We start from the raw sequence: 15,217 nt of genomic DNA on the forward strand, positions 1-15,217 counted from the left end.
TACGTCGGCAAATCCCTTCCCCCGACCTAGGTTGTCCTGCCCACGAGATGGAGATGTGTGTATCGGTGTAAAGAAGTCCGTGGGGCAACCGGATCCACCCTTCCGGTCCCGAGTGAGGCTGCTCATATCTAAACTGGACTAGAGAGCGAGTCCTTGCTTTAGCCTCGAGTTGAAATACCTGAAGGGAAGGGCGAGAGGCCACAGGAGACATTTCCCCGAGCGGCCGTGTGAATAACAAAGCCAATGTAACTTTACATATATACATTGTTTGCATGTGTGTGGCTGTGTGTAAGAGTATACCACCCCACACCTAAGTTTTTTTAAGATTTTTATTTATTTGAGAGAGAGCGGGCGAGCACGGGGGGGGGGAGGTAGAGGGAGAAGCAGACTCCCCGCTGAGCAAGGAGCCCCAGGGGGGGCTCGAACCCACGATCGTGGGATCATGATCAGAGCCGGAAGCAGTCGCTTAAGCGAGTCACCCAGGCGCCCCCACAATTAATTTTCTTTCTTTCTTTCTTTCTTTCTTTCTTTCTTTCTTTCTTTCTTTCTTTCTTTCTTTCTTTCTCTTTCTTTCTTTTTCTTCCTTCCTTCCTTCCTTTCTTTTCTTTCGATTTTATTTATTTATTTGACGGAGAGAGAGACAGCCAGCAAGAGAGGGAACACAAGCAGCGGGAGTGGAAGAGGAAGAAGCTGGCTCCCAGCGGAGCAGGGAACCCGATGTGGGGCTGGATCCCAGGACCCTGGGATCACGCCCTGAGCTGAAGGCAGACGCGTAAGGACTGAGCCACCCAGGCGCCCCCAATTTTTTCTTTCTAACCTCAAACAAAATAAGGAGGGTTTATCGAAATTGGTGGTGAGCTCTGATGTTTAAGCCACATTTGCCCAGTTAGCTTAGAGGGCGCAAATTCTTTGTTAATAATTTGAGCCTGATACACTAAAGTTCGCAGCCCAGAGAAAACTGCTTATTTATTCCCCAGAAATTCATCTCCACTAATATGCACCAGCAAAAGGAATTTGTAAGCCCCTTCTTGTCCAGCCCCTTAAACTGGTCTCATCATACACTAGCTCAGCAATACATGGTTAATGGTTATCTATTCTATTCATTTTACACTGTTTTTAAAAGAAAGAATATTTGAACACTAATTTACTGACTTTAATTTTTGAAGGTACAATGAGTTTACTATGGAAATTCAGAATCCAGTCTACTAGTAGCTAGATGGCCTTTTGGGCCTTTCCTCCTAAGAAGTAACTTATCAGACCATGAAAACTAATGCCATCAATTATTGGAAATCTCCTTTTTTGGAATTTAAGGGAAAGATGCTAACATAATGTAAATGGAAAAAGTGAACCGCACTACTGGATATCTTCTATGTAAAAACAGTTGATCATGGGATGAGGGCCGAGGACTGAACTGAGTAGGAGAAATTATATGATTTGGGGTGGGGATTTAGAGAAATTTCTAATAAGAAAGTTTTGGATGGGAGCACCTGGGTGGCTCAGTCGGTTAAGCACCTGCCTTTGTGCTGAGGTCATGAGCCCAGGGTTCTGGGATGGAGCCGGCTTCCGGCTCCCTGCTCAGCAGTGAGCCTGCTTCTCCCTCTCCGTCTGCCACTATCCTGGCTTGTGCTCCCTCTGTCAAATAAATAAATAAAATCTTTTAAAAAATAAAGTTTTGGATGGAAAACCTATACCTAACTTTTGTGATACCAGGCTGTACACTTTCACATCTACTGGCTATAAAAGCCGACTTTGCAACAGCCCTTGGTCTACCTGCCCAACGGCTGGTAGACGTGCACTTTAGTTCCCCTGATAAAACCCATACCCTGGCCCCTCTCGTTGGCATGATACTAAAAAATAATTTAAAAAGTTTTAAAAAATTAACGTTTGGTATGAAGTGTGAAGCCATCTGGTCCTGGACTTTTGTTTGTTGGGAGTCTTCTGACTACAGATTCAATTTCATTATTAGTAATCAGCCTGTTCAGATTTTCTATTTATTCTTCTTTCAGTCTTGGAAGAGTGTATGTTTCTAGGAATTTATCCATTTCTTCCAGATTGTGCAATTTGTTGGCATATAATTTTTTGTAGTACTCTCTTACAGTCCTTTGTGTTCCCGTGGTGTCACTGGTAACTCCGCTTTCATTTCCGATTTCATTCACCTGAGTCCCCTCTCTTTTTTTCTTAAAGGTTTATCAATTTTGTTTATCTTTTCAAAGAACCAGCTCTTAATTTCACTACCTTTCCTATTGCTTTTTCAGTCTCTATTTCATTTATTTCTGCTCTGATCTTTATTATTTCCTTCCTTCTATTAACTTTGGACTTTGTTCTTCTTTTAGTTCTTTTAGGTATAAGGTTAAATTGTTTATTTGAGGTTTTTCTTGTTTCTTGAGGCAGGCTTGTACTGCTATGAACATCCCTCTTAGAACTGCTTTTGCTGTGGTCCAAAGATTTTTTAATTAATTAATTAATTATTTGACAGAGAGAGTGCAAACAGGGGAAGTGGCAGGCAGAGGCAGAGGGAGAGCAGGGATCATGACAGGAGCCAAAGGCAGATGCTTAACCAACCAAGCCACCCCGGCGCACCTTTATTTTTAAATTTTTTCTTCCAAATACTTTTTTAATGTTATATTTTCATTTTAATTTGTCTCAAAGTATTTTTTATTTCCTTTGACAATGTTTTTGTCCTAAAGAACCTACAGATTCCTGCTCCTCCAGCACATATCCTAAAATTAGTCAGTAAATCTTCATGGAAGGCCCAGGTGCTTTTCAAGCTGTTGCCCCTGTGCTGGGTCCGAGTTTATGCACAGGCCCTTTAGCCGCGGAACGGCAGTTTTCTATAGCCCTCTGACTCCCGGGAGTTATGCCCCTCTGTTGTGCAAAGCCAGACATTATATGGGATCATCTAACTGGTGTAGGTCTCCAGGGCGGGAGGTACCTGATGTGTGGCTTAAACCCCTTGCTCCCCATGGAGGATCTCCACACCTGTGATGTCCTCCCACTTGAGGGTCACTGCCCTGGGGGGTGTGGGTCCTGAACAGACTGCATCTCCGTCCCTCCTTCCCTTCTTGATGTGGCTTTTTCTTTGTGTCTTTAGATGTGCAAGAACTGAGCTGCTGGTCCTCAGGTTGTTCTCAGGGAGAATTGCTCTATACATAGATGCAGCCTTGGTGTGACCATGGGAGGAGGTGAGCTCAGGATTTTCCTACTCTGTCATCTTGACCGCCCCCCAGGGCACACATTTTTAATTCTAATGAGGTCCAAGTTCTCAGTTTTTCTTTCATGGATTGTGCTGTTGGTGTTGTATTTTTTTTTTTAAGATTCATTTATTTATTTTAGAGAGAGAGACAGAGAGCGAGAGTCCGGGGGGGGGGGGCGGGGGGGGGGGGGTGAAGGGTGGAGGGGCAGAGGGAGAAGGAGAGAGTAACTTCAGGAGACTCCTCGTGATGGAGACCACTGTTGGTGTCATATTTCAAAACCCTTTGCCAGGGGCACCTAGGTGGCTCTGTCAGGTGGGGTCTGACTCTTGGTTTCGGCTCAGGTCATGATCTTGAGGTCACGATCTCGGGGTCGTGGGATTAAGCTCATCTCGGGGCTCTGTGCTCTGTGGGGGCTCTGCTTGAGATTCTCTCTTTCTCTCTCTCCTCTCTCCCTCTGCCCCTCCCCCGACTCGCATGCTCGCTCTTTCTCTCTCTCTCCCTAAAATAAATAAATAAATCTTTAAAAAAAATTTTTTTTTAAGATTTTATTTATTTATTTGACAGAGAGACAGCCAGCGAGAGAGGGAACACAAGCAGGGGGAGTGGGAGAGGAAGAAGCAGGCTCATAGCAGAGGAGCCTGATGTGGGGCTCGATCCCATAACGCCGGGATCACGCCCTGAGCCAAAGGCAGACGCTTAACCGCTGTGCCACCCAGGCGCCCCTAAAAAATTTTTTAAAAACTTTTTGCCAAGGCCGAGGTTACCTAGATTTTCTCCTACATTTTACATGAGCACAGACAGTCTCTTTATTCATTCAGTTCTTTGATTTCTTAAGTCAGAGTTTTATAGTTTTCCACATATAGATATTGGGATATCGCACATATTTTATTGGGTTTATGCCTTTTATTTCATTTTTGGTGCTAATATAAATGATGTTGTGTTTTAAATTGTACATTCCGGGGCGCCTGGGTGGCACAGCGGTTAAGCGTCTGCCTTCGGCTCAGGGCGTCATCCCGGCGTTGTGGGATCGAGCCCCACATCAGCCACATCAGGCTCTTCCGCTATGAGCCTGCTTCTTCCTCTCCTGCTTGTGTTCCCTCTCTCGCTGGCTGTCTCTCTCTGTCAAATAAATAAATAAAATCTTTTAAAAAAATAAATTGTACATTCCAATTGCTCATCGCTGGTATATAGGAAAGTGATTGACCTTTGTATATTAACCTGTGCCCTGCAATTTTGCTATAACTATTTATGAGTTCTAGGAAGATTTGTTTGGTTTTTTATTTTTTTAACAATTCTTTGGGAATTTCTTCCTAGACAATCATGTCATCTGTGAACAAAGACAGTTTTATTTCTACCTTCCCCATCTACATACCTTTTTTCCTTTGTCTTATTGCATCAGCTAGGACTTCCAGTATGATGTTCAATAAGAGTAGTTAGAGAGCTCACCCCTGCTTTCTTCCGGATCGGATCGTAGTAGGGTAAAAGCCTCTAATTTCTCACCACTACGTATGTTAATAACTGTAGGTTTTTCATAGATGTCCTTTATCATGTTGAGGAGCTTCCCTTACATTCCTAGTTTGCTGAGGGTTTTTTTTTTTAAGATTTTATTTATGTTTGAGAGAGAGAGGGAGAGAGGGCACACACACAAGCAGGGGGAGAGACAGGTAGAGGGAGAGGGAGAAGCAGGCTCCCCGCGGGGCAGAGAACCTGATGTGGGCGATCCCACGATCCTGGGATCATGACCTGAGCCAAAGGCAGATGCTTAACCCCCTGTATCCCCCAGGAGCCCCTTGCTGAGAGTTTTTAGCATGAGTTGGTGTTGGATTTTGTCAAATGCTTTTTCTGCATCTGATGATATGATCATGTCATTTTTCTTTAGACTGTTGATGTGATGGATTATATTAATTGACTTTTTGAATGTGAACTAGCCTTGCATACCTGAGATAAATCCTAGTTGGTCATAGTATATACTTCTTTTCATACATTGTTGGATTTGATCTGCTAATATTTGGTTGAGGATTTTTGCATTTTTTCATGAGAGTTATTGGTCTTTGGTTTTCCTTTCTGACAATGTATTGTCTGGTTTTAGTACCAGGGTAATGCTGACCTCATGAATAAGTTAGGAAGCATTCCCTTGGTTCTATTTTCTAGACCAGATTATAGAGAATTCGTATCATTTCTTCCTTAAACGTTTGGTAGAATTCCCCCGGTGAATCCATTTGTGCCTGGTGCTTTCTGTTTTGGAAGGTTATTAATTATTGATTCCATTTAAAATAGATATAGGCCTATTCATATAGTCTATTTCTCTTTTATGAGTATTGCTAGATTGTGTTTTTCAAAGAATTGGCCCATTGTTTCTAAGTTATCAAATTTGTGGCCAGAGTTGTTCATAATATTCTTTTATTATCCTTTTAATGTCAGCAGAATCAGAAGTGATGTCCCCCTCTCATTTCTGATGGTAGCAATTTGTGTCTTCTCTCTTTTTATCTTGGTTAGCCTGAACAGATACTTATCACTTTTATCAATATTTTCAAATAACCAACTTTTGGATTCATTGATTTTCTCTATTTTCTTGTTTTCAATTTCACTGATTTTTGCTCTGATTTTTATATCTTTTCTTCTGCTTACTTGGATTTAACTTGCTCTTCTTTCTCTAGGTTCCTAAGGTGGAAACTTAGATTATTAATTTTGGATTTTTCTTCTTTTCTAGTATATGCATTCAGTGTGACAAATGTCTCTCCATGCACTGATTTCCTTTGCATCCTCAAATTTTGACAAGTTGTGATTTCATTTCCATTTAGTTCAAAATGTTTTTTTTAACTTCTCTTGAGGTTTATTCTTTGATCCATGTGTTATCTAGAAGTGTGTTTTATGGCCCAGGATGTAGTCTATCTTAGTGAATGTTCCATGTGAGCTTGAGAAGGATATGCATTCTGCTGTTGTTGAAGTATTCTATAAATGTCAATTAGATCTGGTTTATTGATGATGCTCTTAGTTCAATTATATTTGATTCTACTGATTTTCTACCTGCTGTCTTTGTCAGTTTGTAACAGAGGGGATGTTGAAGTCCTCAAGTACAATAGTGGATGTGTCTATTTCTCCTTGCGGTTCTGTCAGTTTTTGACTCATGTATTTTGACACTGTGTTGTTAAGCATGTACACATGAAGGATTGGTGCCTTCTGGAAAATTGAGTCTTTTGCTGTTATGTAATGCCCCTCTTTATCCCTGATAATTTTCCTTGTTCCGAAGCATGCTTTGTCTGAGATAGTGCAGCTTTGTTTTGCTCGGTGTTGGCATGGTATATCTTTCTCAATGTCTTTACCTTTAAGCTATCCGTGTCTTTGTATTTATTTATTTATTTATTTAAAGATTTATTTATTTATTTGAGAGAGAGAGAGCACAATCAGGAGGGGCAGGGAGGAGGGAGAGAGAATCTCAAGTGAACTCCATGCTGAGTGTGGAGCTTGATCTCACAACTCTGAGATCACCACCCGAGCCAAAACCAAGAGTTGGACGCTTAACCGACTGCATCACTCAAGCACCCCTGTGTCTTTTATTTATTTATTTATTTATTTATTTATTTAAGATTTCATTGGTTTCTTTGAGAGAGAGAGAGAGCACACAAGCAGGGGGAGTGACCAGCAGAGGGAGAGGGAAAAGCAGGCTTCCTACCAAGCAGGGAGCCCAACGAGGGGTTTGATTCCAGGACCCTAAGATCACAACCCGAGCCAAAGGCAGACGCTTAAGTGACTGAGCCACCCAGGTGCCCTGTGTCTTTATATTTAAAGTAGGTTTCTGGGGTGCCTGGCTGGCTGAGTCAGAGGAGGGTGTGACTCTTGATCTCAGGGTTGTGAGTTCAAGCCCCATGTTGGGTGTAGAAATTACTTAAAATCTTTGAAAAATAAAAAAATTAAAAACAAGTAAAGTAGGTTTCTTTAGGTGACATGTAGTTGGCTCTTGTTTATTTTTTTATCCAGACTTACTGTCTCTTTTAATTGGCATATTTAGACTATTCACATTTAAAATTATTATTGATATATTTTGATTAATATCTACAATTTTATGATCATTTTCTATTCTTTGTCATTGTTCTTGGTTTCTAGTTTGTCTTCCACTCTTTTTCTGCCTTCTCTGGTTTTAATTGAACTTTTTATTATGATTCAATTTTCTCTCTTCTCTTAACATCTCAGTAACACTTAGAAATTTTTTTTAGTGGTTGCCCTAGAATTTGCAATATACATTTACAACAAATAAGCCCACTTTCAAATAACACTAGATCATTTCACTGGTAGCACAAGTACCTTATGCAGAGTATGCCCAGGTCCTTTCTCCTGTCTTTTATAACTTTGCTGTCATTCACTTCACTTATCCATATGCTGTAATCACTGAATACATTTTTGCTATTATTATTTTGAACAAACCATTATCTGTTAGATCAACTAAGAATATTATAAATAGGGGCGCCTGGGTGGCTTAGTTGGTCAAGCATCTGCCTTTGACTCAGATCATGATCCCGGGGTCTTGGGATCGAGCCCAGCCTCAGGCTCCCAGGAGCCTGCTTCTCCCTCTGCCTCTGTCCCTCTGCCCCCCCTGCTCTCTCGCTCACTCTCTCTCTCAAATAAATAAATAAAATCTTTTTTTAAAAAGTGTAAATGTCTTTTTAAAAAAATAGTATTATAAATGAGGGGCGCCTGGGTGGTGCAGTCTAAGCATCCGACTTTTGGTTTCGGCTCAGGTCCTGATCTCAGGGTCCTGAGATCGAGTTCCACCTCAGGCTCTGTGCTCCCCCCACTCAATCTCTCTCTCAAAAATAAATAAATAAATAAAAATTAAAAAAAAAAAGACTCCCGGGGTGCCTGGGTGGCTCAGTAGGTTAAGCATCCAATTCTTGGTTTGGCTCAGGTCATGATCGCAGGGTCCTGGGATCAAGCCCCGTGAAGGGCCCCCTGCTCTGTGGGGAGTCTGCTTCTCCCTCTGCCCCTCCCCCTCTCGAAAAATAGATAAGCCAATCTTTAAAAAAAGGTATTATGAATAAAATATTTCATCTTACCTTCACTTATTATTTCTCTAACACTTCTCCTTTCTTTATGCAAATCTGAGTTTCTCACCTGTATTATTTTCCTTATCTTGAAGCACTTCTTGTAACATTTCTAGCAAAGCAGATATACTGGTCGCAAATTCAAAATTTTTATTTGTCTGAGAAAGTCTTTATTTCTCCACACTTTTGAAGGATAATTTTGATGGACACAGAATTCTAGGTTAATGGTATTTTTCCTCCAATGCTTTAAATATTTCACTTTACTCTCTTCTTGCTTGCATATTTTCTGAAAAGATGTCTGATGTGATTCTTACCCTTGCTCCTGTATAGGTTTTGTTTTGTTTTGTTTTGTTTTTCAATTTGGCTTCTTTCAGGGTTTCTCTCCTTGTCTTTGATTTCCTCCAGTTTGGGTATGATAAGGCCCAGTATAGATTTTTTGGTATTTATCCAAAAAATGTTCTTTGAACTCCCTGGATCTGTTGTTTGGTGTCTGCCATTAATTTGGAAAAATTCTCTGCCAGTATTACTCTTTTTTTTTTGAAGGTTAAAAAAATTTATTTGAGTATGGTTGACACACAATGTTATTTATATTAGTTCCAGGTGTACACCATAGTGATTCAGCACAATCTCTATCAAAATACCAACAGTGGGGCCCCTGGGGGCTCAGTCAGTTGAGTGTCCACCTCTTGATTTCGGCTCAGGTCATGATCTCAGCGTCGTGATCTGCACTGGGCTCTGCATGGGGCTCAAGTTGGGCTCTGCACTGGGCATGGAGTCTGCTTAATATTCTCTCTCTCCCTCTCCCTCTCCCCTGCTCATGCCCTTTCTCTCTCTCTCTGTCTCTCAAAAAAAAAAATACCAACAGCATTTTTCACAAAACTAAAACAAATAATACTGCAATTTGTATGGAACCACAGAAGACTAGCCAAAGCAATCTTGAGCTGGATGTATCTGGAGCAGAACAGAGAGCCCGGAAATAAACCCACGCTTATATGGTCAATTAATCTATGCCAAAGGAGGGGCTCCTGGGTGGGTCGGTCACTTATGCACTCAACTCTTGATTTGGGCTTGGGTCATAATCTCACAGTTGTGAGATTGAGCCCCGAGTCAGGCTCTGAGCTGGGGTGTGGAACCTGCTTAGGATTCTTTCTCCCTCTCCCACTCCTCTCTCTCCTAAAAAAAAAAATCTGTGCCAAAGGAGGCAAGAATATATAATAGGGAAAATATTCTCTTCAATAAATGGTGTAGGGAAAACTGGACAGCAATATGCAAAAGAATGATAGGTGTAGAGATTGCATTACTTAAGTTTTTTTTAAAAAAGGCAATTTTCAAGGCACCTGGGTGGCTCAGTTGGTTAAGCGTCTGCCTTTAGCACAGGTCATGATCTCGGGGTCCTGGGATCGAGTCCTGCATCGGGCTCCCTGCTCAGCGTGGAGCCTGCTTCTCCTTCTCCCTCTGCCCCCTCTCCCCCACTGCTCATTCTCTCCCTCACTCGCTCTTCTCTCTCTCAAATAAATAAATAATCTTTTTTTAAAAAGGCATTTTTCAGTTCTGTCACAGTGTTTTTGATTTCCAGTATTTCCTTTTGATTCTTTCTTAGTGTTTTTATCTCTTGACTTACATTATTCATCTGTTCTTACGTGTTGTCTACTTTTTTCATGAGAGCCTTTGGCATATTAATCATAGTTATTTTAATTCCAGATCAAATAGTTCCAAGATTTCTGCCATATTTGAGTCTGCTTCTGATGCTTTGTCTCTTCAGAATATGTCTTTTGATTTTTAGCATGACTTATACTTTTTTGTTGAAAGCCAGACATGACGTATTGGGTAAAAGAATCGGATAGTTTTTTAGTGTCGGTTTTCTGTTTATCTGGCTGGGAATTAGGCTGTGTTTACTGTTTGCTATAGGTGTTAGAGGCTAAAATGTCCTGTAGTGTCCTTGGTTTTGTCTCTGCTGTCATGTTTGCGTTTTCCTAGAGGCTTGTTCTTAGATAGGGCCTGAGGCTTGCAGTTCTTTTAGCTGCATCCCACTGTCATACAGGAGCACTATTGATTTGGTGATAGGTTTGGGGGGTAGGAGAAACATTTTATAGGCCTATGATTAAATCTCGGTCTTTTAGGGAGCCTTTTCTCCCTGGGCTGTGACCTTTACAAGTGCTAAAAGGGCCAGAGCTGGGTATTACCTGTCCCCCTCTCACCTAGGCTTGGGTAAAACCCAAGTCCCTGAGGCTCTGGTTAGTTCCCCTTCAGGGCGGGCCTTGGTTGAGAAAAACAGAGAGCTCTGGACATGTTTTAAAATATCTTTTTCCTTGGGTGCCTGGGTGGCTCAGTCAGTTAAGTTTATCTGCCTTCGGCTCAGGTCAAGATCCCAAGGTCCTAGGATGGAGTCCCACATCCGACTCCCTGCTCAGCCGGGAGCCTGCTTCTCCCTCTCCCTCTGCCACTCCCCCCTGCTTGTGCTCACTCTCTCTCAAATAAATAAATAAAATCTCAAAAAAAAAAAAACCACAGGGACACCTGGGTGACTCAGTCAGTTAAGCTTCTGCCTTCGGCTCAGGTCATGATCCTAGGGTCCTGGAATCGAGTCCCGCATCAGGCTCCTTGCTCACTGGGGAGCCTGCTTCTCCCTCTGCCTGCTGCTCCCCCTGCTTGTGCTCTCTGTCTCACTCTCTCCCTCTGTCAAATAAGTAAATCTTTAAAAAAAAAAAAAAAAAGAAAACCCCACAACATACAACTATTTATGCCACTGAGATATTAAACTCCAGTAGGAGAACCTATTTTTTTTGTTAGTAAAATGTTTTAAGAAAGTTACCACCGCAGCCTCTTCTTCGGTTTACCCTTAGAGAGCATCCATTACGTGCTAAGCTTTTGACTGTACTTCCTGCCTTGTCTCTCTCCTCCCACCTTTAATATTCTTTAATGGTTTTTCCAGCTCTTGAATGTGGGTCTAGCTGATGAACTGTACCAGTATCTTCTGCTGCTGCTAAGCCTGGTAACAAGATGAAGAAATGTCGGTATCTTTTTTTTTTTTTAAAGATTTTATTTATTCGACAGAGATAGAGACAGCCAGCGAGAGAGGGAACACAAGCAGGGGGAGTGGGAGAGGAAGAAGCAGGCTCATAGCAGAGGAGCATGATGTGGGGCTCGATCCCATAACGCTGGGATGATGCCCTGAGCTGAAGGCAGACGCTTAACCGCTGTGCCACCCAGGCGCCCCAGAAATGTCAGTATCTTGACAGCAGACCATCAGTGTCCAGCTGCCTCTGCTTCCGACAATCTAGGGACAGTGTTGTCCTGGTTGTGGGGGAAGCTGAACGTGATAAAAGCTTCCAGAGTCTAAAGTAAATATTCAATAGGAGCAGGTTGGATTTTAAAACAGGTTTCCCTCAAAGATATCTAAGGGGTTATTCATCTTCGGAAACCTCTTGAGAGTTACAAAGATGACCTGACAAGGAAGTCCTGGGCATTGTGGCTTCTTACTAGAACATAAGAGTTGCTGACGCCCCGAATACTGCCTTGATATTTTAGCCTGTAGAGTTAAGGAAAATTTAGACAAACTGGGTCTAAATTCACTAAAACTCAAGACTACCAGATCTGTATCCCATTTCCACGACTGCACTCATATACATACCATGGGACAAAGCTAACTAACTCATCCTGGATTTTGGTTTTCACCAATACTCTCTTAAGATAACTTATGATTTTCTCTGGTCTCAAATGGTAGTCTTTTGACCTACAAATTAGACATTACTGCCTGAACAAGTGAAAAACTATTTCAAATTAACACAGGTAAGAATCTGGCCTAAACTGAAAGCCTCTCCACCAACACCAAATTCCATAAAACCCATCTCTTCTAAATAGTACCATCGAAAAACATATCCTTAGAAATTCCTTGAGAATATTCACTCATGAAGTTCGATTTGTGCCATATCTGTAAGGTATGTTTGTATGCAATTCTTCTCTAACCTTTTCACCCTTCTTAACTCAGTGAAACTTTTTTCAAAATTGTTATTTCCCAGGTTTTAGCATGAAAATTCTCACTTGCTTCAATTTTTAGACAAATGTCCAGTTTCCTCCAACCCTCCACTATAATGTATTTTAAGCAATGTTTTCAGGCTAACACATGAAAGTATTTCAGAAAATTAAAAGGTAGGGCTGCCACTGTCTACAGTGCTTTACTACAGACTAAAACAACAACAGGAGAACCAGGCACTTGGACTTTAAATTGATCTCCCTGTGGGGCACCTGGGTGGCTCAGTCAGTTGAGTCTATTGGTTGAATCTTGGTCATGATCTCAGGGTTGTGAGATGGAGCCGGTGTTGGGCTCCAAACTCAGTGGGGATTCTGCTTGAGATTCTCTCTCACTTTCCCCCGTCTACCCCTCCCCCTGTTCATGTGCTCTCTCAAATAAATAAAGTCTTTATGGGGCACCTGGGTGGCTTGGTTGGTTGGGCATCTACCTTCAGCTCGGGTCATGATCCTAGAGTCCCAGGACTCCTGGATTAAGCCCCAATTTGGGCTCCCCGCTCAGCCAGGAGTCTGGTTCTCCCTCTGACCTTCCCCGCTCTTGTGCTTTCTCTCTCTCTCAAAAGAATAAATAAAATCTTTTAAAAATTAATTATTTTAAAAAACAAGAAATAAAAGCTATCTCCCTGCATCAGTCTCGGTGTAAATGAACAGACATTACTCATATAGTGTGTTCTCTGTGTGTGAATAATTCCCTTACCCCAAGGCCTGAATGTTTATAAATCCACTTTTTTTGTGGCTTTAGCTAAGAACTTATGCCTGGTTTTAAATATTTAAAATAACAGTACAGGGGCACCTGGGTGGCATGGGACTTCAGCTCTGGGCATGATCTCAGCATCCTGGGATCAAGCTCCCGCCCCCCCCCCCCCATCAGGCTCTGGCACTCAGTGGGAAGTCTGCTTCTCCCTTTCCCTCGGCCCCTCCCCCTGCTCTCTCTCTCAAATGAATAAAATCTTTAAAAAAATAAAAATTAAAAATAACAATATAGTCTAATCCTCTCTTAGCCTAGGTCGTCTTGTGTTAATGTGCATACTTCCCAGATTTGACCCAGCCCCAACATGACTCTACCCAGAATTGCTCCCTGAATGATACTCATTAGAAAGAGTTGAACTTTATTTATATTTAATTTTGTGCAGGAAACAGGACAAGCAGTTTAATTCTCTTTTATTTTATTGTTTTCCTTTAATGGTAATGGGCAATTTCCATAAAGTGGGATTTATTTATCCCATTTTCCACTCACCAAAGCCCTAAAATTCAAAACTTACTACCCAAACATGGAAAAGACAACCAAAACAACAACTTGAAAATGTCTAGAACAAAAGCTTTTAACTCCTGAAGCAGGTTTTATAATGGCTCCCCAGCCAAATCGCTTTTTTCAGGTTTACTGACTTCCATCACATCTATGGGTATGGCAAGCTCCTTTCTGAGGGAAGAAAATTGCAAATATTTAGTATCTGGAGTTGTGGATGAAATGAGATATACAATGTACATTTCATGCTTGTTTTTAAATTTATATGTCCCCCCAACTCCCCAGCACACATTTCTTTAATACCCAAGTCCGGGCTTGCTTTAGGGACACTCTTCCTTTGTGTACAAAATTTAAGGGTACCTTGAAAAACTTCAGAATTCAAGATTAACAATTTTAATGTAGTATTTAAAAGTCAAGACTAATGCACAAAAAATTCTGGGACCACCAAATTATCAAAATGTTAAATAAAGGCAAGATCCACCCCTTCACTCGCACAACCGCGCCTGATTTTGCACCCTGATGTCACTCCTGATCGCGATCGTGATCCGATAGAATGTTATTTACAAAAACAGGAGCCCGACCCGAGTTTCCTGACGATTCGGTTATATACTGCATGAAAATATTTACCTTGATGCCCACTGGGGCATCGTCCTCACCTTGGAAGGAGCTTGAGGCCCCCTAGGTAGCTTTGGCTTTGGAGGGGAGGGAGAGAGACCTGGGAGAGAGCCCAGGGCGTCCCAGCCGGCCAGCCGAGCCCAAGGGTCCTAGAGATGGGGGGGGTGGGCAGAGCAAGCCACTCACCGCGCGAACACGTCGGGGTATTGAGTGCGTTGGAAAACGCTCTCCAGCTCCTTCAGTTGCAGCCGGGTGAACTCGAGGTGGAGGCGTTCCTGCGGCCCCTCGGCGGCCGCCTGGGCCTCGTCCTGCTGCTGCTGCGGGGGCTCCTCCCCGCAGCCGCCGCCCGTCTGGTTCTCGTCGTCCACGGGGCCCGCTGCTCCCGCGCCACCGTGGCTTTCTTCTCCTCCTGCCGCGGCTCCCTGCTCAGGTTCGGGCCAGAGCTCCTTCTCGACGTCTCCTCCCGTTACGGAGACCACCGCCGGCTTCGTATCTGGAAAAGAGAGATCAGGGCGCTGGAGCCCAGGGCGCGTGGGACGGCGACCTGAGAGCGGCGACGTCTGCCGCGCCACTGCGGCGTCCCGTCCACTCGCCTCCCCCGGGGAAAGGCCGTTTCCTAGACTTCGCCAAACCCGCGTCCCGGTTCGCGCACTCACCCAACGGTTCTCCTCCAAGCTCATCGACTTCCAGGCTGCGGCAAGCGGTGCCTTCTTGGCTGCTCTCGGGCGGAGGCTCCATGTCCAGAGCGCCTCCACAGACTCGCGCAGCGACCCGCGGAGACTCCGGGGTCCGGCCCTGTTTCTGTGCGCGGTGCGGTTTACTACGCCTCTACCTCAGCTTCAACGTCCGCGCGCTCTCAGACGCCGTCGACCCTCGTTACTTCCAACGGCCGGGTGTGTGGTGGGCGGGACTTGTCGGGGAGAGCACGAGGCCGGGGCGTGGCCACGAAGTAGGCGGAGCGTTTGTCGGAATGGTGCTGCCGCCAGGGGGCGCGCGCGGGGGCGTCTAACTCGCCGCTTAGCTGACTCCTCCCGATTCCCGCGGGGCACTGCCTTGCCGGGAGGGGGTTGGTGGGTGGTGCCAGCCAGCCGGGG

The 15,217-nt window shown here is 43.5% G+C and overlaps 1 protein-coding gene and 1 long non-coding RNA gene across 2 annotated transcripts; one reads left to right on the forward strand and one right to left on the reverse strand.

The window, feature by feature from the left end:
• The first annotated feature begins 2 nt into the window (after positions 1–2).
• LOC117797364 lies at positions 3–12,582 on the forward strand. The gene is made up of 3 exons (XR_004622293.1): positions 3–245; positions 3,092–3,182; positions 11,166–12,582. It is a non-coding gene; the product is annotated as an uncharacterized LOC117797364 (long non-coding RNA).
• A 793-nt stretch (positions 12,583–13,375) lies between these two features.
• On the reverse strand, positions 13,376–15,004 carry LOC117797363 (rhox homeobox family member 2-like). The gene is made up of 3 exons (XM_034648844.1): positions 14,780–15,004; positions 14,310–14,616; positions 13,376–13,682 (listed from the first exon to the last, which is right to left on the reverse strand). Exons 1-3 carry the CDS (start codon positions 14,859–14,861, stop codon positions 13,604–13,606), a joined length of 468 nt encoding a protein of 155 aa, XP_034504735.1. The 5' UTR covers positions 14,862–15,004; the 3' UTR covers positions 13,376–13,603.
• Between the last annotated feature and the right edge of the window lie 213 nt (positions 15,005–15,217).

This window comes from Ailuropoda melanoleuca, chromosome X (genome assembly GCF_002007445.2).
Source record: "Ailuropoda melanoleuca isolate Jingjing chromosome X, ASM200744v2, whole genome shotgun sequence".
NCBI lineage: Eukaryota > Metazoa > Chordata > Mammalia > Carnivora > Ursidae > Ailuropoda > Ailuropoda melanoleuca.